This window comes from Hemitrygon akajei, chromosome 6 (genome assembly GCF_048418815.1).
Source record: "Hemitrygon akajei chromosome 6, sHemAka1.3, whole genome shotgun sequence".
NCBI classification, from domain to species: domain Eukaryota; kingdom Metazoa; phylum Chordata; class Chondrichthyes; order Myliobatiformes; family Dasyatidae; genus Hemitrygon; species Hemitrygon akajei.
The window spans coordinates 27,072,084-27,092,861 of NC_133129.1; the positions used below are offsets into that span (position 1 = coordinate 27,072,084).

Consider the following 20,778-nt stretch of genomic DNA (forward strand, 5'->3'; position numbering starts at 1 on the left):
CAGAGAGACATTTTGTAATGATTAATAAACCAGTTGTTTGGAATCAAATGACCTTACCTGGTGTTTCAGACTGGGTGTGTCTGCACCTGCACCACCCCTCACCCCCAGCACTGGCACTCCTCTTTGCCACCTGCCCCACACCCCTCCTGAGGCACTCCACCTCTCCATTCCCAACATCCTTTGCTCCCACCAAATGCACAAACTTGCTCTCTGCTCCACTATGCAAAAAGTCATGGGTACCCTGTTACTATAAATATATATATATATATATATATATATATATATACATACACAGTACTGTACAATAGCAAAATAAGATACTTGGACAGGTACATAGATAGGAAAAGTTTAGAGGGTCATGGGTCAATTACCCGCAATGTGGAACAAACTTACTTGGGCATTAAAACAGACAAGATGGGCCAAAGGACAGGTTACTGAGCTGTATTTCTCTAAACCTCCACGTATCCTTAAGACATTTCCACTTTATCTTGGTCATCATTGGCGTGACCAAATTGAAAACAAGATGTCTACTTCTGGAATCTGGGGTTGGGCATAGCTAACTAACAACAAGAGGGGCCTCAGTGCTAGGTTTGCTTTTGTGGAGAAAGACTGACATCAGTTCACTTCTTTTTCCCCCAGAAAAAAATTGGCTGGGACACTGTTAGTCATTTTCTAGTTCCCTGATATGCGGTCCAGGGCTCAGAAACTAATGTGGCTGTTCATCACTGCACTAGTTTTGTGCCAAGGTTGAAATTTTCAAGTTCAACGTAAATTCATTACCATATGCAACCCTGAGATTCATTTTCTTGCCAGCATACTCATCACCAGACACCTTTTTCCTCAGTCAAGGCTTCACTGAAGGTGAAAATAAAACAGAAACACAAGGGATTCTGCAGATGCTGGAAATCAAGAGTAACATATACAAAATGTGGGTGCAACTCAGCAGGTCAGGCAGCATCTATGGAAATGAATAAACATTTGACAGTTTGGGCCCAGACCCTTCATCAGTCCTGAGAAAGGGTCTCGGCCCAAAACATCAACTGTTTATTCATTTCTACAGATGCTGCCTGACCTGTTGAGTTCCTGCAGCATTTCGTGTGAGTGGCTTTGCATTTCCAACTTCTGTAGATTTTCTCATACTGATCTATAAAATACGACTTATTATCACAAAACACCATCTTTCAGGTGATACAGTGATAAGGCTGATGAAATTACTGAAGTTTACAGTTGGTTAAGATGTTGCCTCACAGCACCAGAGTCCCAGCTGCTCTCTCTGCTGAGCTTGCACGTTCCCCCGTCATCTCAGGTCTCCTCCCGCATCTCTAAAATGTGAGAGTTGTTAGGTTAATTGGCCACTGTAAATTGCCTCTGGAGTGTGAGGTGTGCATTGGAACACGGAACAAGTACAGCACAGGAACTACCCCTTTGGCTCAATTTAACACCTAACTAAATGCTTCTGCCTACACAATGTCCGTAACATTTCCATTCTCTGCACATTCATGTGCCTAAAAGACTCATGCATGTCTCTATTTTATCTGCCTCCACTACCACCCCTGACAGTCCATTCCAGGCACCCACCACTGTGTTAAAATAAACTACCCAGCACGTTGTTCTTACCTTAAATGCACTCCCTCCAGTATTAACCATTCTTACTCTGGAAGAAAAGTACTGTCTATCTACTCTACATCCATCTCTCATAATCTTTATAAACTTCTATCAGATTTCTATCTCTGCCACTCCAAAGAAAACTTTACAGGGCCTGTTTCTAGTCCAGACAAGAGTGAGAGAAATAAGGAAATATTGACAAACAAGAGTAAGTCTGTAGATGCTGGAAATCCGAGCAACACACACAAAATGCTGGAGGAACTCAGCAGGCCAGGCAGCATCTATGGAAAAAAGTACAGTCAATGTTTCAGGCCGAAATACTTCAGCAGGGCCCATTGAGACACTTTTACTCCAAACAGTGCACTGACTTGATTGTGTTATCACAACACCGTAGTGTAGCAGTTCATGCATCACTTTTCAGCATCAGCGTTCAATTTCCGCCACTGTCAGTAAGGAGTCTGTACACTCTCCCCAAAACCGCGTGGGTTTCCTCCAGGTGCTCTGGTTTCCGCCCACATTCATAATATCATCATCAGCCATCTCGAAGACTGCTCCGAATGAAGCTGGTGTCCGATCCCTTGCTGCACTATGAACCTTCTTGAGCTGTCAGGTCATCTGGGACGGGTCTGCTTACTGTCCCCAGGGTCAAAACTAAACAGGGTGAAGCAGCTTTTAGTTACTATGCTCCACATATCTGGAATAATCTTCCAGAGGATCTGAAGTCTGCCGCAACTTTAAGCTCTTTTAAATTGAGGCTTAAAACTTTTCGCTGTAGCTTTTAATTAAAATCTCCTACACTATAACTTTATGTGTGATTTGATTCTCTTCATATTGTCTGAAGTTTGATGACTCATTTTTATATTTTGTTTTATGGAAAGCACTTTGAACTGTCTTGTGGTTGAAAAGTGCTATACAAATAAACTTGCCTTGCCTTCAAGGCTTCATTGATTGGAAAAAAGGAACTCACAATACATCCAGTATGTAACAAAACTAACATAAGTGAGTTATGTCATCTCAAGACTGAGGTCCAGAGAAAATGCTCTATCATAGCCAGAGTTCTCCAGCACAGGAACAGACTCTTTGACCCAGCTAGAACATGCCAAACTGTTAATGCTGCCTAGCCCCACTGTCCCCCACCTGGACTGTGGCCCTCCATATCCCTCCCATCCATGTACTTATCCAAATCTCTCTTAAATGTTGAAATGGAACATATGTCCACAATTTTCACTGGCAGTTCATTCCACACTCACATTATCCTCGGAGTGAAGAAATTCCTGCTCAGTTTCCCTTTAAATATTACACCATATGATTCTTAACCCATGACCTCTTGTTCTAGTCTAACTAAGCCAACATGATTCATAACTTTGTAGAACTCTAACAAATCTCCAATCACTCTCCAGCATTCCAAGGAATAAAGTCTTAACCCATTCAACCTTTCCCTTTAATACAGGTCCTCAAGTCCCACCAACACCCTTGTAAATTTTCTCTCTAATTGTTCAGACTTATATTTCATGTAGGTAGGTGATCAGAACTGCACACAGTGCTCCAAATTCTGTCTCACCAACATCTTGTACAACGTCAACATAACAGCCGAACTCCTGCAATTAACACTTCGATTGATGAAGAACAATGTGCCAAAAGCTCTCTTTATGACCCCTTCATCTTAATGCTATTGAAAGTAAAAGCAAAGAAGAACATACTTAATGACGAAAACCAAGACAAAGGAAGGCTACAACTGTTACTTTTAATTCCAGGGTCGCTTTTCACTCTCAAGGGATTTGTCCTGTTGCTTAGGGAAAATAACACAATCTGAACCAGATGGATGGCATGTTTGGAGAATCTCCCAAACCCTGAGAGAACTGTTGACTCAAATCCATTGTTCAATGCTCTCCAGGGAGAATCTCTTGATTACATATCCCAACTCCCACCAGGTTCTTGAGAAAGTATGTTGCAACTGAAGAACAAGGTTTGAGATGGGGCAGCCTACTAAAGTTTACAAGTTCAGAGGTAGAGCCTTTAAAAGCTTCTTCAAATGTAATAGTGAAGAAAATCCAGAGGAATTAAAAACAATACAAATACTTCTCAATGATACAGTAGAGAGCAGAAACCATCCAGGTGGGAGAAAAGCCCTCTTTTCAAAGTTCACAGCGGCTTTCACTGTATATACTTTATTATAACTAAAATAATCATAAATATTTTCTCACCTGCTAAAGAGGCTATGTTCACTATAATTCCTCCTTTCCCACCCTTCTGTTTGTTCATGTAGTCCAAAGCTAAGTACGTTCCTCGGATCACAGATGTCTGGCATTAAAAAAAAAGCATATTTTCAATCAAGCAATCTTTTTAAAAAATTAAGTTGCTCTCCAGTAAACTGGGTTAGTGAAATAGAGCAACACACACAAAATGCTGGAGGAACTCAGCAGGCCAGGCAGCATCTATAGATAAGAGAAAACAGCTGATGTTTTGAGCGAGGCTCTTCATCAGGACTAGAAGAAAGAGAAGTACAAGGTGGTAGGTGATAGGTCTATCCAGGAGAGGGGGAGGGGTGGAGTAAAGAGCTGGGAAGTTGGTTGGTGAAAGAGCTACAGGAGAGGACAGAAGGCCATGGAAGAAAAGGGAGGAGGAGGAGCCTCAGAGGGAGGTGATGTGCAGGTAAGGAGATAAGATGAGAGAGGGAAACAGGAATGGAGAATGGTGAAGGGCTGGGGGTTATAGCTGGAAATTCAAGCAATGTACATGCCATCAGGTTGGAGGCTACCTGAGTGGGGCCTCATCGCGGTGGTAGAGAAAATAGAGAAGAGGTGTGTTTAATTTTGTCTCCTAGTGTTGATCATAGGCTATTGCCAAAAGTAGGTTTGGATTGTTGTGTGAAACGTCAGTGAGACTTTTCTTTATTTTTCCCATTCCTTAAGAGTGTGGATGAACTTACTTAAGAGTGTGGATGAAGAAAGGGACCTTGGGGTTCAAATCCATACATCCCTCAAGGCTGCTGCGCAGGTTGATAGGGTAGTTAAGAAGGCCTATGGGATGCTGGGCTTCATTAACAGGGGGACTGAGTTCAAGAGTAGAGAGGTCATGTTGCAACTCTACAAATCTCTGGTGAGACCGCACTTAGAGTATTGTGTTCAATTCTGGTCACCTCATTATAGGAAGGATGTGGAAGCTATGGAGAGGGTGCAGAGGAGATTTACCAGGATGTTGCCTGGTTTGGAGAACAAGTCATATGAAGCAAGGTTAGCAGAGCTGGGATTTTTCTCTTTGGAGCGTAGAAGAATGAGAGGGGACTTGATAAAAGTCTACAAGATTATGACAGACATAGATAGGGTGGATAGTCAGTACCTGTTTCCCAGGGCACCAATAGCAAACACCAGAGGGCATATGTACAAAATTAAGGGAGGGAAGTTTAGGGGAGACATCAGGGGTAAGTTTTTTTTTACACAGAGGGTTGTGGGTGTCTGGAATGACTTGCCAGGGATGGTGGTGGAGGCTGAAACATTAGGGGTATTTAAGAGCCTCTTGGACAGGGACATGGATGAAAGAAAAATGGAGGGTTATGGGGTAGTGTGGGTTTAGTACTTTTTTTTAAAGGATTATATGGGTCAGCACAACATGGAGGGCTGAAGGGCTTGTACTGTGCTGTAATGTTCTATGGTTCCTATTACTCTGTAACAAGCACAAGCTAAACTTATTGGAAAAAAGGCATCTGGATTTCACGTTTGTTTGCCTCATTTCCAGTCACACAGTCTCTGCTATAGTGGTGAACTCTCTATGGAACTTAGTCTAAGTGACAAACCTTAGAACTTGAATTGAGTTGTCTGGTCTGGTCTGCTAAATAATGGGAGGCACATGTACATCCGCCTAAAGATAAATATTAGTTTTATTTGTTGCATGTACTTTAAAAAGAGTGAAATGTGTTGTTTGAGTCGATGAATAACCAACACAGTCCAAAGCTGTGCTGGCAGCAGCCTGTAAGTGTTGAAGGGTAAAAACTATTCCTGAACCTGGAGGCTGTTGTACCTCCTTCCCAATGGCAGCAGGGAGAAGAGAGCATGACCTGGTTGGCAGGGTCCGTGATGATGGATCTCTTAAGGCAGTACTCCCTGGAGATGTGCCCAATAGTGGGCAGGAGTTTTTCCTGGGATGGACTGGGCTGAATTCACTACTTTTTGTAGGCTTTTCCATTCATGGGCAGTGGTGTGTCCCTACCAGACGTGGATGAAGATAATTCCTGAAAAAAATTCCCATATGAGGGATTTGTTTTAAGCTTGTTTTTAAACTTAAAGCTGTCATGATCTGGAATGTAAAGTCTAAAGTGTGGGAATGTACGGGTGAAGGAGGCTTCTCTGCAACTTTTGAAAAGGTTCTGAGGAAAGAATCAGGGGCACGAAGTAAATTGGTGGAATGAACTAATGCAGACACAGTGAAGATTTCTTTGTATTAACATGAATAAATAATTATACCCAATGTGAATTCCTAATTTTGAAAAATACAGCTAAGGAACTGCAAAGCTACTTGTATTGGTTTTCAAATATTTTGGATCACAACCAAAATTTCCTCCCATACTAGTCAGCTTACTTTGTGAAGCTGCTTTGTATAAACAATTGATTTGTTTATTTTTCCATTTAATTAAATGAATTGGATTGTAACATCAACTCTAGCTTTAACAATATTTATTAATACCACGGAGTCAACAATAAATACAGAATAGCACAGCACTTTACAGGCTCTTTGACCCACGATATTCTGCCAACTTTTCAACTACTCTGAAATCAATCTAACCATTCCCTCCCACAAAGACCTCTATTTTTCTTTTATCCATGTACAGATTTAAGATTGCCTTAAATATTCCAATTGTATTTGCCCCTGGCAGCACATTCCATGTACTAACCGCTCTCTGTACAAAAAGGTACATCTGACATCACCCCTCCCCCACCTATTCTTTCCAATCACCTTAAAATTATGCCTGTTCATATTAGCCATTTCCACCCTGGGAAAAAGTCTCTGGCTACGCCACTTATCATTTTGTACACCTCTATCACGTCACCTCTCATCCTCCTTCACTTCAAAGAGAAAAGCCCTTGCTCACTCAACCCAAGATACGCTCTCTAATCCAAGCAGTATCCTGGTAAATCTCCTCTGCACCCATTCTAATAATAAAAGTTAAAGTCTGTCCTGCACCTCATAGGCTCATCGGGCTGGTGCTTATGCTGGCTTCGGTGGCCTGAGGCGACTGAAAGTATGAGGCTCCCCTCCGGATAGGACACCAGTCTATCATGAGGTTAACCCCCAGCATTTTGCCAGTACCCATTTTCAGCTGGGCGGACTGAACCAACGTGTGGTTAAGCGCCTTGTTCAAGGACACACCACGCTACCTCAGCTGGGGCTCAAACTCACGACCTTCAGATCGCTAGTCCAACGCCTTAACCACTTGACCACGCGCCACCCATTCTAATGAGAGATTTATAAAATTGAAACATTACCTCAGGGCTCTCAAGCTCAATCCCCTGACTAATGAAAAGCAACTCTCCATCCGCCAATGCCCCACTGAAACCTACAACAACCTTCTACGCTACGAGTTCATGATGGATATGATTGGTATTTTTTCTCTCAACACAATAGAGTGTTTAATTTCACAGTAAAATAAAGAGGATACAAAAAGCAGAATAATTTCTCCAGAGTTAAGAATGCATATGTACAACAAACAAATCTCAATCACTTATTGTTTGAGTGGGGTTGGGTTGGAGGGTGACAGAGAGGTGTTGCAGATTGCTTCGGAAACTCACAGAATTATGTTTATTTTCTGACAAAGGGACAGTTACCAGAACTCTAAAAAAATATCAAAGAGCTACCTCTTGGGAATGAAATCAGTCTTTTCTTGAAGGCCAGATTTCAGTGCATATCAAAGTTCAAAGCAAATTTATTGTCAAAGTACATGAAGATCACCATATACCATACTTATACCCTTATACCCTTAGATACCGTACTTATACCCTTAGATACCGTACTTATACCCTTAGATACTGTACTTATACCCTTAGATTTATATCCTTATGGGCATTCACAAAGAAATACAATAAAGTCAATGAAAAAACTGCAAAGATTGACAATGTTCAAAAGACAAGCAGTGCAAATACAGATAAATACATAAATAGACAAACAGATAAATAAACAAATAAGACAGAAAAACATGAGTGTAGACTCCTTGAATGTGAGTCCATAAGTTGTGGAATCAGTCCAGTGTTGAGATAAGTGAGGTTATCATGCTGGTTCAAGAGCCTGAAGGGTGAAGGGTGGCATAGTTAGGATTCAGAGAGGTAATAAAAGGACACAGCAACAGGCAAGTCAGCCCTCCAAGTCCATCCTAGTATTTCTGTTCCACTCATCCCATCTATCAGCATAATTCTCTGTTCTGCTCCGCCTCATATATACAGTACTGTGCAAAGGTTTGAGGCACATATATATGGCTAGGGCGTCTAAGACTTTTGCACAGTATTGTATTTATCAACATGGAGCGGAGAGTGAGTTTGTAAATCTGGAGGGAGCGAAGAATGTTGGGTGAGGTGAGAGTGGAGTGCCGCAGGAGGGCGTGGGACAGGTGGCAGATAAGGAGTGTCAGAGGTGGGGGTGGTGTGTTTGCAGACACGTCCAGCCCTGAGACACCAGGCAAGGTCATTTGACTCTAAACAATTGGTTTATTGATCATTACAGAATGTCTCTCCATGCTTCCCACTCTCTCCCCTCTCCCTCCCCCTTCTCCCAACCATGATTCCCCTCTCCCTGCCCCCTTCCCACTCTCAGTCCACAACTGAGACCCACATCAGAATCAGGTTTATCACTACTCACACACGTCATGAAATCCGTATTTTTTTGCATTAGTAGTACAGTGCAATACATAAAGTTACTACAGTACTGTGCAAAAGTCTTAGGCATCCTTGCTATATACATATGTGCCTAAGACTTTGGCACAGTTCTGTATGTCCAGCCTTCTCACAGGTGTATATATATATATACTGTTCATACCAAGCACTCCTCTGCGGGGAGTGTCATATTCTCAGTACTTCTTGGGTAAAGAAATAGACCAAGTTCCCAACTGGATATAAGGGTATCGAGTTACACTCTTTCTGATAAGTGGAAGCATCACGATAGCATCCACTCTATCAAAACTGTTCATGATCTTAGATTCTCCAGTAGACTATACCTTACCCTGAGAGGAAAGAGACAGTCCGGCAGTATAACAGACTCCAAACGTACCTAGAACCATGGCTCTATCAGCCATCAAACAGGAATTACAAATGCAATATCTGGTGTTTGAAGAACGCTACCACAGTCTACATCCATTTCAGAGGAAACAATTCAGTGAATTTATGAATTTATTCCTACTATAACCAAGAAAGAACACAAGAGATTTTGAAGATGCTCGAAATCTTGAGGAAAACACACAAAATGCTGGAGGAACTCAGCCAGTCAGGCAGCATCTATGGAGGGGAATGAAGAGTCAACATTTTGGGCTGAGTCCAAAGTCCATTTATTATCAAAGTATACATACCATATACAACCTTGAGATTTGTCTCCTTGCATGCAGGCAGTCACAAAGCAAATAAACACAATAGAATCCATGATGAAAACACACACAACAAAGACTGTCAAATATCAAATGTGCGAAAAAATCGTGCAAACAATAAAAATAAAACAGAGAACGAGAACTGCAGAGTCCCCAAAAGTAGGTCCACAACCACAGAGCCATTTCAAGGCTGCTGTTGGCCCAGAAGCCCAATGGCTGCAGGCCACAACCATGGAGCCAGTTTAGTATTGAGGCAAGTAAAGCCACACGGAATATAAACTGAACACTGGCTCATCCTTCGCCCTCGGGTTTGATGCCTTGATCTTTCTCATCTGGTTCAGTGATTAGATTGAGTAAACATCGGTTCAAGTTTCACTCTCCCTGGTCTGGGCCTTGCCATTTCGATCCAGCCCAAAGGTTCGATCAGGCCTCAAGTACACTCTGGTAATAGCCGCCATGGCTGTACCTGCATTCCTGAAACCCCAGTCCTCTGAATCCTCCAGGATAACTCAAAAAAAATGCCAAGTTGTTCAGCGAGGTCAAAAGCAAAATTCCAAAAGGGAAATTACAGGCTGCGGGTTGCAGCGATTGTAGTCCCAAAAGGTTTAATAGAATACATTTAATAGATTTGCTCAACGCCAGCTCCCGTTAGTTTCACTAACCCTCTCCAGTGGCCCTGCAGCTTATTCCCTCTTACAATCCCTGCTTTGACTTTTTCTGACACTGAAGATTAGATTTACCAACAATCAGCCAACAAGCATGCCTTCGGATGAGAGTTAAAGCACTACTGACCCAGCATGCGATGAGGAACTCCTACGTGCTTGTTCTTGTAGAAATGTGACATCAGTCTTCAGGCATGTCACTCAGTGACGTGCTAATATTATCTTTTTTGACCCTGTGTGCTGTGTGCTACTGTAGATAATGTGTTTTACAGTTTGCCCTGGAGGAACACGGCTTTGTTCAGCTGTATACGTGTATAATTGAATGGCAATGAAACGAACTTGACTTTAAAGTTAAAAAGTATGGAGAATGTGCAGACACTACACAATCAACAGCTGATCAGGACTGAACCTGGAGCTGTTGTGCTAACTGCTGAACCCATGCATTATCAACAAAACAGTTACATGTTGTAAAGCCCTCATGAGTTAGTTGACACAAGCCACACACACAATGCTGCAAACTTTGATGAACTCGGCCAATGAAATCCCTTCAATTCGATTATTTTTTTAATGATGTAACACACCCCTTGTCTGTAAATGTCTTTTTTAGTCAGATTCAGATAATTATCACAACACATTGATGGTGGTAGAGCAGTAGATGTAGTGTATATGGATTGCAGCAAGGCATTTGACAAGGTACCCCATGCAAGGCTTATTGAGAAAGTAAGGAGGCATGAGATCCAAGGGGACATTGCTTTGTGTATCCAGAACTGGCTTGCCCATAGAGGGCAAAGAGTGGTTGTAGACAGTTCATATTCTACATGGAGGTTGGTGACCAGTGGTGTGCCTCAGGGATCTGTTCTGGGACCCCTGCTCTTTGTGATGTTTATAAATGACCTGGATGAAGAAGTGGAGGGATGGGTTAGTAAATATGCTGATGACACAAAGGTTGGAGGTGTTGTGGATAGTGTGGAGGGCTGTCAGAGGTTACAGCGGAACATTGATAGAATGCAAAATTGGGCTGAGAAGTGGCAGATGGAATTCAACCCAGTTAAGTGTGAGGTGGTTCATTTTGGTAGGTTAAATATGACGACAGAATATGGTATTAATGTTAAGACTCTTGGCAGTGTGGAGGATCAGAGGGATCTTGGGGTCTGAGTCCATAGAACACTCAAAGCTGCTGTGCAGGTTGACTCTGTGGTTAAGAAGGCATACAGTGCATTGGCCTTCATCAATAGTGGGATTGAGTTTAGGAGCCAAGAGGTAATGTTGCAGCTATATCGGACCCTGGTCAGACCCCACTTGAAGAGGTGCTTAGTTCTGGTCGCCTCACTACAAGAAGGATGTGGAAACCTTAGAGAGGGTGCAGAGGAGATTTACAAGGATGTTGCCTGGATTAGGGAGCATGCCTTATGAAAATAGGTTGAGTGAACTCGGCCTTTTCTCCTTGGAGGGACAGAGGATGAGAAGTGACCTGATAGAGGTGTACAAGATGATGAAAGGCATTGATCATGTGGATAGTCAAAGGCTTTTTCCTAGGGATGGAATAGCTAGAATGAGAGGTCACAGTTTTAAGGTGCTTGGAAGTAGGTACAGAGGAAATGTCAGGGGTAAGTTTCTTTTATAAATGCAGGGAATGGTGAGTGCATGGAATGGGCTGCTGGTGATGGTGGTGGAGGCAGATACGATAGGGTCTTTTAAGAGACTCTTGGACAGGTACATGGAGCTCAGAAAAATAGAGGGCTGTGTGTAACCCTAGGTAATTTCTAAGGTAAAGACATGTTTGGCACAGCTTTGTGGGCCGAAGGGCCTGTATTGTACTGTAGGTTTTCTATGTTTCTATATTTTACATTGAAACATACAGTCAGTAGACACTTAAGTACCTAATAAAAGTGGCTACTGAATGTCTGTGGTCTTCTGCTACTGTAGCCCATCCACTTTAAGGATCAAATTAAGTTTAATCATCGTTCAGACCATACACGAATACAGTCAAATGAGACAGCATTCCTCTGGGGCCCAGGTGCATAATGTACATCCAAGAGTAAGAAAAAGAAGACATACATCATACTCAAGAAAACACATTTATAGTTTAAGTCCCTGAGTAACATTCAAACACCCCCACCCCTTCCCCGCTGGCTCCACCAGCCTCCCACCCCCTTCGGACCAGAGCTCTCAACCCTGCCGGGTCTTCATCATCCCCTCCGACCTTCCTCTCTCTAAGGCTGAGTGCTCTGTCCTTAGTAAGGACCTCACCTTTGTCCCCCTTCGTCCTCACCTCAGTGAGTTCCGCGTGCGCCAGGACGTGGAGCTCTTCTTCTGCCGGCTCCGTCTTCGAGCCCACTTCTTCGGTAGGGACTCTCCCACCCCCACCGATGACCCGTTCTCCCGTCTCCAACCCTCCTCCTCCTCATGGACTCCCCGCCCAGGACTTCTACCCGCCCTGGATCTGTTCATCTCTAATTGCCGTAGGGACATTAACTGTCTCGACTTCACCACCCCTTGCTCCAATTCCAACCTTACCCCCTCTGAATGCTCTGCTCTCCATTCCCTCCGCAACAATCCCGACTTTACCATCAAACCCGCTGATAAGGGGGTGCTGTTGTCGTCTGGCGCACCCACCTGTACATAGCGGAGGCACGATGACAGCTCGCTGACACCTCCTCTTATCTACCCCTGGACCATGACTCCACTAGGGAGCACCAGTCCATTGTCTCCCAAACCATTTCCGATCTCATCAGCTCGGGAGATCTCCCATCCACGGCCACCAAACTTATAGTTCCCACACCCCGCACTTCTCGTTGCTACCTCCTCACTCCCGATGAAGGGTTTCGGCCCAAAACGTCGTCACTACCTCCTCCCATAGGTGCTGTCTGGCCTGCTGAGTTCTGCCAGCATTGTGTGTTTTTATTTATTTCCAGCATCTGCAGATTCGCTCGTGTTAACATTCAAATTGTTGGTACAGCTCTTGGCAATCGAGTCTGTCCTTCTGCCAGCTGGACACTAGAGGGCTCCCAATCGAGCGCAAACTCCACATCGCCTCCAGTTCGATGTGTTGCGTGTTCGGAGATGCTCTTCCGCACACCACTGTTGTAGCAGATGCTTATTTGGAAAATGAGTTCTTCCGGCCTGTACAGGGACCCAGAGGTCATTGGGCTCCGAGATCATTAGAAGCACCTGAATTGGTTAATTGTTTTTTAACAACACATCAGTTGCGTAGAGCTCCTTGTGTTTCTCTCAGGTGTAATGCGGCCTCATGTTGCTTTCTGTTTATGCTTGCCAAGTTTATTTTGATAGGCTTAGATGTCACATCACTTGCATTATTTAAGTGGATTCCTGAGTAGCATTAACCGTGTATTCTAGCACTGCAGTGTCACTTGGCTGAGCCTCAGGCATTCTTCTGGAATTATTATCAACTCCTGTTGCCATTTGTTGCCATAGATGGAAGTATCTATCTATCTATCTATTTCTACATTGGAGTCTGTCTTTCTTCTGCACTTGAATTCATACATTGCTAGCACACATCGTGACAATTTGATTTACTGTCATCTTCCTATCAGCTTGAACCAGTCTGGTAATTTTTCCCCGACTCCCCCCCCCCCCCCCCCCATTGACAAGGTGTTTTTACCCACAAAACTGCCACTCACAGGATTTTTCTCCCTTTTTGGTTCATTCCCTGTGAACCCTGGACACAAATGTGTGTGAAAATCCCAGTACATCAGGAGGTTCTCAGATGCTCAAACTGCCCCATCTGGCACCAACAATCACTCCACAATAAAAGTCATTGAGATCACATTTGTTCTCTGTTCTAATGTTTGGTCTGAGCAACAACTGAACCTCTTATGCATTGAGTTGCTACCACATGATTGGCTGATCAGATATTTGCATTAATGAACGGGTGTGCCGCATAAAGTGCTCAGTGAGTGCATAGTGAAATGCGTCATTTGCATAACAACCAGTTCAACCCAAGGCTGTGCTGGCCACCGCACACTCTGGCATCAAGATAGTGTGCCCACGATGTTCAGCTCAACAACACAAACAGCCACAGGCCAGCAGCAGCAAAACTAATCTATACGCACACACCTCCAACCCTCAGTTCAGGATTCTTCCAGCCTCCAGTGGACTCACCGACATCCGGCCTCCAACATCTTCAGTCCCCAGACCACCTCACCGGCCCCTCTCCCAAAATATATCCACTGGATATGACATGTCTTATTGCTGTATGGCTCACTGTGGCAGGCGGGTAGGCCTCTGCTTAGCTCTCTCTTTTGACGATGGCGGTTCTGTGTCATGGTTTGGACTACTGCACTTACAGACTGGACTTTTCCAGACCTGCGGTTTTTATATTCTGTGTTTTTCGCCTGCTTCTTTCTGTTTTGTAGTGCGAGGGGTGGGAGTTTGGGGGTTGATGTTTTTGGTGCGTTTTTTTTGCGGGGAAGGGGGTTTTGGAATCAATGTCCTTGCTCTGTTTTGTGCAGGGGGAGTGGGGTTTGGAGGTTGAAGATCGGGATGCTGTTCTTTTTTGTGCAGGGGGGTGGGTTTGATGTTACACTCTGAATGACCTGCATGTTCTTTCTTTGTTTCGTGGTTATCTGCAGAAGACGAATCTCAGCATTGTATATGGATACGTACTTTGATAATAAGTGAACCTGGGAAATAAATGTGCAGCTTGTTGTGGTTGATAAAATTTCTGAAACAATTTTACCTTTTTCAATGGCATAACGTGGGGACACTGTGTTCTTACCAAATTTATGTTGATCGTCTGTTCCCAGTTGTTCTCATTGTTAACTCCGGCATTATTGCACAATATATCCAGACTTCCAAAGCATTCAAATGCTTTCGTAAAAGCACCTAAAAAATCAATATAGGATAGAATCACAGAATAGTAAGATTGAAGAATGTTTAATGTCATTTCTAGTACACAAGTGTAAAGGAGAACAAAATACAGTATTGCTACTCCGGATCTGATGCAGTGTATATATTTTTTAAAAATCACACTAAGACACATAGTAAAAAAACACAATAAATATAAATGCATAAGTGGTGAGGGGGTGGAAGAGTTGAGTTCAAAAGCAGCGAGGAAATGATGAGGCTCTATAAGACTCCCACCTCCCAGGACATGCCCTCTTCTCATTGCTACCATCAGGAAGGAGGTACAGGAGACTGAAGGCACACACTCAACCATTCAGGAACAGCTTTTTCTCCTCTGCCATCCGATTTCTGAATGGATATTGAACTCATGAACACTACCTCACTACTTTTTTTTTTTTGCATTACTTATTTAATTATTATTGATATATGTTCACAGTAATTCATGTTTTTATTATGTACTGCATTGCACTGCTGCTGTAAAAACACATTTTACCACATACCCCAGCAATATTTGGATTCTGAACTCTGGTTAGACCACATTTGAAGTATTGCGATCCACTCTGTTCACCTCATTACAGGAAAGATGTAGAGAGGGTTTAGAGGAGATTTACCCGGATTAGAGAACATGTCTTATGAGGACAGGTTGAGTGAGCTGAGGTTGTTCTCTTTGAAGTAGAGGGTGATGACAGAAGTGTACGAGACCATAAGAATAGAATGAGTAAACAGCTAGACACTTTTCCCCGGGGCAGAAATGGCTAATTTGAGAGGGCATAACTTGGAAGGTGTTTGGAGGAAAGTGTGGGGGGTGGGGGGAGTGCCAGAGATCGAGTTTTTTTAAAAAAAACACACAGAAAGTGATAGCTACTTGGAACATGCTGCAAGTAGTCATAGAGGCAGATAATTAGGGACATATACGAGTCTGTTAGGAAGGCACATGGATGAAAGAAAAATGGAAGGATATGTATTGACCTTGGTGTAGGGTAAAAGGTCAGCACGACATCAGGGGCTGAAGAGCCTGTGCTGATCTATGTGCTATAAAACCATGGAGTCGAACAACATGGAAACAGGCCCCCCAGTCCACGTTGACCATCGAGCACTCATCTAGACTTATCCCATTTGACAAAGATTGGTTCATCACATTTAGCACCCTGACAATGTGAGTCTGGATCTACATGCTCCTCACTTGCAGAACGGGTGGCAGCTTCCGCCCAGCACTGTGGCACTACCCTAGTGTGCCCTGATCTATTGAGGAGAAGAAAATGCTAATTTTACCGTGCTAAACATTATGTAAAAATATTGAGGAAAACAAAACAATCAACTTTATTGTCACTGATTAAATAGCATGAAATTTGTTTTACGGCAGCAGTACAATGTAAACCCGCGTATGGAAATCATTAAAATAATCTTCCTAGGGTAGAACCGTCAAATACCAGAGAAGGTGCGCGTAAAGGAGACGTGTGGGCATGTTTTACCCAGAGAGAGGGGTGGGCGCCTGGAAAGAGCTGCCAGGGATGGAGGTGGAAGCAGATAGAATCGGGTCCATTAGGAGGCTGCTAGGCAGACACATGAAACTACAGGAAATGGAAGAATATAGATCATGCGAAGGCAGATTTGGTTCCATTTGGCATCGTTTTGCCACAGATGTAGTCTGAAAGATCTGTTCCTGTGCCATATCATTCAATATTTTACCTACAGTTCAAGTCATGAAGAGTTTAAATGATGTAAGAAAATTAACATCACCACGATTGTTTGGTACAACTCTAAGTATGCATCAGAAAATACCTTGGGCAAATATTAGTACAAGAGGTGTGTGTGGGTGCGTCAGCATGTACTTGACATTTACTGAAATTACATACATGCTGCACTGTTGCAATTATTAACCTGCAGATATTTCCAATTGATTACACTGTGTTACTGATCAAATTAAGATTCAACCTGCCTTTCCTTCTTGCTTCAGGCTATGTGAAAATTAGAATTATAGAGGATTCCGGTTAACTGGGCCATTGGTTGATGAGGGCAGCTGCTTATTCACGATAACTCTTAAAAGAACAAAAACTAATTGAGAAAATAGCTGGGATTTTCTTCATTTACTTGGAACACTATGCCGTTTAAGTGGAACTTGCTGAACAGTTTCTAACTAGCGTCAGTTGTGTGCAATTGTTAGACAGTGCTTTGAGCAAACAGTTTTTAAATAGCATCAGTTGTGTGTGCTTCTGTTTGAAAAGTAATCACTTTTGTCACTGACAGTTGGCAAGAAATAGGCAGGAAAACAATTCGGAACTGTTATGCTCACTGCGATTTCAAGCATTCAGGCTTGGAGATGCCAAATACGGCCAGGAGTGAAAGTAAAACGGTTTCACTATTTCAACAAGTCAGGCACTACAAAGAATTTGAAGGTATCGACAATCATCTTGAATGTTACAATTAAAATGAAGATTTGGAGGATGCAATTATCAAAAATTGTCTGAAGACAGTCGATTATCTACACTAGGTGTCTGCACTGATTTTGTTCATTTATAGTCAGTCAAATGAACATAGCAGCTCCCGTGGCTCCAAGGCGCTGTTTGCATGCAACAGGGGCACACCCTGGTACACCAATTCAACAAGTGGGTTGAACTTGGTGAGGGTAGCCATCAGAGGGATCGTGACATGCCTGTCCCAGGATGTGAAGTCAGCTGTGGGGCACTGGGCAGATGAGACCTTCAGTGAGACCCAACGACCAGGAAAGCTCTGGAGAAGAAAGGGAATGGTGGGGGCACGGAAGTAGTCATGGTCAACCACTGCAACTACGGAGCCCAGTTGTGACAACCTTCTTACCACTGAACCTGGACCTCTGAGGTCGAGAGGGTGAAGTGGACTTTCCACTTTAAGAACCTTCCCACACAGCTTCTTGCCATCATCAAATATGATGAACAACCCCCCAAACCAACTACTAGGAACTCGTACACAGTTTTATACTACTGTAGTAGTATTGATAGTGTTCTAATTGTTTCTGCATTCCATTTAAATATGTCACTCAGTTTATTTTTTTTAAAAAAAATACGTTTTTAACTATTTCTCTGAAATGTCAGCCACTTAATTAGGCAAAAATATACGGGTTCCAGTGTTGCAATTAACCAGAATCCACTGTATTATCAAAGAGGTCAAGATGTCACCCTTCACCACTTACATTTCAACTGTTCTTCAGATCCCACGTCACAGGCAATGAACAAAGTGCTGCAACTATCAAACTCCGTATCCAGTTCATTCTTACAGGATTCACCGGCAGTTGCATTCACATCCAGGAGAACGACCTGGGATTTGGGACAGGAGGGGGAAGGCAGAGAATGAATGGGAAAGCGAGGAGCCAACAGGACAACGGAGAGGACGGGGGTGGGGGTGGGGGGATGGAGGAGACGGTCAAAATAAGGATGAAGGAGTGTATAACGAGTGGGCAGAGAGCGGCAGTGCGGAGGTGAAAGGGTGTGATGGTGGAGGGGAGAGGTGGACAGAGGAGAGAGGAAGGATGGGGAGAGAGCACAGTAGGAGTAGAGGAGAAAAGAACAGTGGGGTGAGGGAAACAGTCACCTAATAGAGGCAATAAACGGTGAGAATTAAAAAAGGGGGGAAAGGGGAAAATAAGCTGAGAGGCCAGAGAAAGTAAAGGAGGGAATGAAGGTGTAACTACAGAGGGAACATAGAGAAGGAATGAGAGAGCATGTTTAGGAGGAATGCAGAAGAAACGGAAGGGGAATGGGTGAATCGGGAATGTAGTGAAAGAATGAAGGGATGTGGGAAAAGACCAGAGAGAAGGGGAAGGAATGGAGCAAGAGGAGAGGAAGGATGCAGGGAAGATGGGGACGAATGGAGAAAAATAACAGAAGGGATAACGAGGAACACAGTGGAGAAATGTGCAGAGAGCGGTGGTGTACAGAGGGGAAGCGCGGCGCAGTGGAGAGAGGGAGGGAGGGAGAACAGAAGGCAATTGGAGTGCCACAATGTAAGTGGAAGGGGGTCAGCATCCCCGCCGGCAGCGTGAGCGAGGTACCTTACAGCCCTGCCGGAGCAGCTCTTCACTGAACGCCCTGCCGATCCCCTGCGCCGCTCCTGTCACCAGCGCGACTTTGCCGCTCAGAGCCATCGGCAGCCTTGGAGTGCTCGCAGTCCTCGGCGCGGGGAGCCTTTAATGCACGGAAGGAGGCGGAAAGAGCGAGAGCCCGTTCTCGTAGTTCAGGGGCAGCGACTTTTGTGTTCCACAAAGTTCAGCAAAGCTCTTCCTCTCTCTCTCTCTCTCTCTCTCCCTCCCTCCCTCCCTCGGTTTACTCTCTGTGAACTCGCAATGTTTGTATCACGTGCTTCTTTTTTTCCCCAATCTTCGTTCCGAAAGAAGGCTCCGCGAATTGAGAGGTGAACGTGGTTGTCCTCTGCAGTTATTTTCTGACCTGCTGAGTTTTACCAACATTTTATTTTGTTATTTCAGATTTCAAGCGTCTGCAACGAGGTAATCAGTCCCTCTTTGTTGCGTTGACAAAACATTTCAACGTCTTACCCGACCCCTGCAGGGCGCCACGGTAGCGTAGCCAGCGGGTGGGTTCCCTCCGGGTGGTCCGGTCGCCCCCTCCACCCCAAACACCCGCGGGAGTGGGAGGGGTCGGGTGGGGGGGAGTATATCCCTCATCAACGGTGTGGATAGATGAATCAACATCGTTCCACAGGAGTGACTGGAAATGCGGAAAGGTAAAGATCGTAAAGCAATGAGAGTCAACGCCTGGTTTTATTGTAAATAGATTTTATTCTTGACTAAGGTTTCAGAGTCAACGAATGATTTTTTTCGTAAACATCTTTAATTTGTATCAGGACTGAGGGTCAACGAATGGCTTCTTGTAAATAATTTTATTTTGTAATATTTCTGAATAAAGTATATTTTTGAACCCTGATGAGTTTAGGGTTAAACAGGTGGTTTGCTGGGCGGCGCGGCTCGTTGATCGGGAAGAACCATTTCCTCGTTGTATTTCTAAAAAAAAATAGCACCCTGAGAGAACCTTCACCAGCAGGACGACAGCAATTCAAGCAGGACGCTCAGCTTCACCTACGGGAGATAATAAGACATGGACAATAAACGCTGGTTTTGCCAGCCACTATCACGTTCCACAATTTCAAAACGTATATCACAGGTTCCCGGGAAGTCGTAATCAATACACAGCTCAATGTCGTATATTTTTTGTTAAGTGTAGTTACTGTTGACTTGTGGACAAAGAGAACAACAATCTTGCCCGCGGCAAGACAGCACGAACACAACCATGATAAATCCCAAACAAGACACCATCGGCAAATGCCGGAAATCCAAGCAACAAATTGTTGGAGGAACTCAGCAGGTCAGGCGGCATCTGTGGAAAAGAGCACGGAAAGGTGAGTTTGGTGGTGGAGATGGCGGTAATGACCGAGAATTACCGTGCTGGACGCGGGGGCTGGTCGGTCACTTCGCACAAATCTGCCCTCATGCCACCCCACCAGCGTCCGTCCTGGCACTTATCCTTGCAAGTGGAACGAGTGCTATACCCACCCCTACACCTTCGCCCTCACTACCATTCAGGGCCCCAAACAGTCCTTGCAGGTGAGGCGACATTTCACCCCTGAGTCTGTTTGGGATAATCAAGTCAAGTCACATTTTCATTGTCGTTTCGACCATAACTGCTGGTACAGTACACTGTAAAAACGAAACGTTTTTCAGGACCATGGTGCTATATGAAACAATACAAAAACTACACTGAACGATGTAAAAACACCACAGAAAAAAAACTACACTAGACTACAGACCTTCCCAGGACTGCATGAAGTGCACAAAACAGTGCAGGCATTGTAATAAACAAGACAACAGGCACAGCAGAGGGCAGTAAGTTAGTGTCAGTCCTGTATATTGTACTGTATCCAGTGCTCCCGGAGAGGCCTGTTGTATATCGGTGAGACACGACTTAGATGGGGAGAGCACTTTGCTGAGCATTTAGAACAAGTGGGATCTCCCAGTGGCCACCCATTTTAATTCCACTTCCCATTCCGACCATGGCCCCCTCTACTGTCGCGATGAGGCCCCACTCAGATTACAGG

General features: G+C 44.0%; 1 protein-coding gene across 2 annotated transcripts in view; it reads right to left on the bottom strand.

Annotated features, from left to right (window-relative positions):
- Positions 1-18,959, bottom strand: part of LOC140728923 (15-hydroxyprostaglandin dehydrogenase [NAD(+)]-like) — a 65,453-nt gene extending 46,494 nt beyond the window's left edge. The window contains exons 1-5 of one of the 2 annotated variants that reach the window (XM_073048029.1): positions 18,722-18,959; positions 17,864-17,987; positions 14,567-14,673; positions 3,810-3,906; positions 1,079-2,256 (exon numbers count right to left, since the gene is read on the bottom strand). In XM_073048029.1, the coding sequence (XP_072904130.1) occupies positions 2,192-2,256; positions 3,810-3,906; positions 14,567-14,673; positions 17,864-17,987; positions 18,722-18,814 (486 nt within the window). In that variant the 5' untranslated portion in view covers positions 18,815-18,959 and the 3' untranslated portion in view covers positions 1,079-2,191. Of the gene's footprint in view, positions 1-1,078; positions 2,257-3,809; positions 3,907-14,566; positions 14,674-17,863; positions 17,988-18,721 lie in introns of those variants that run through there. The other variant, XM_073048028.1, reaches the window with a different exon arrangement.
- Positions 18,960-20,778: the final 1,819 nt, after the last annotated feature.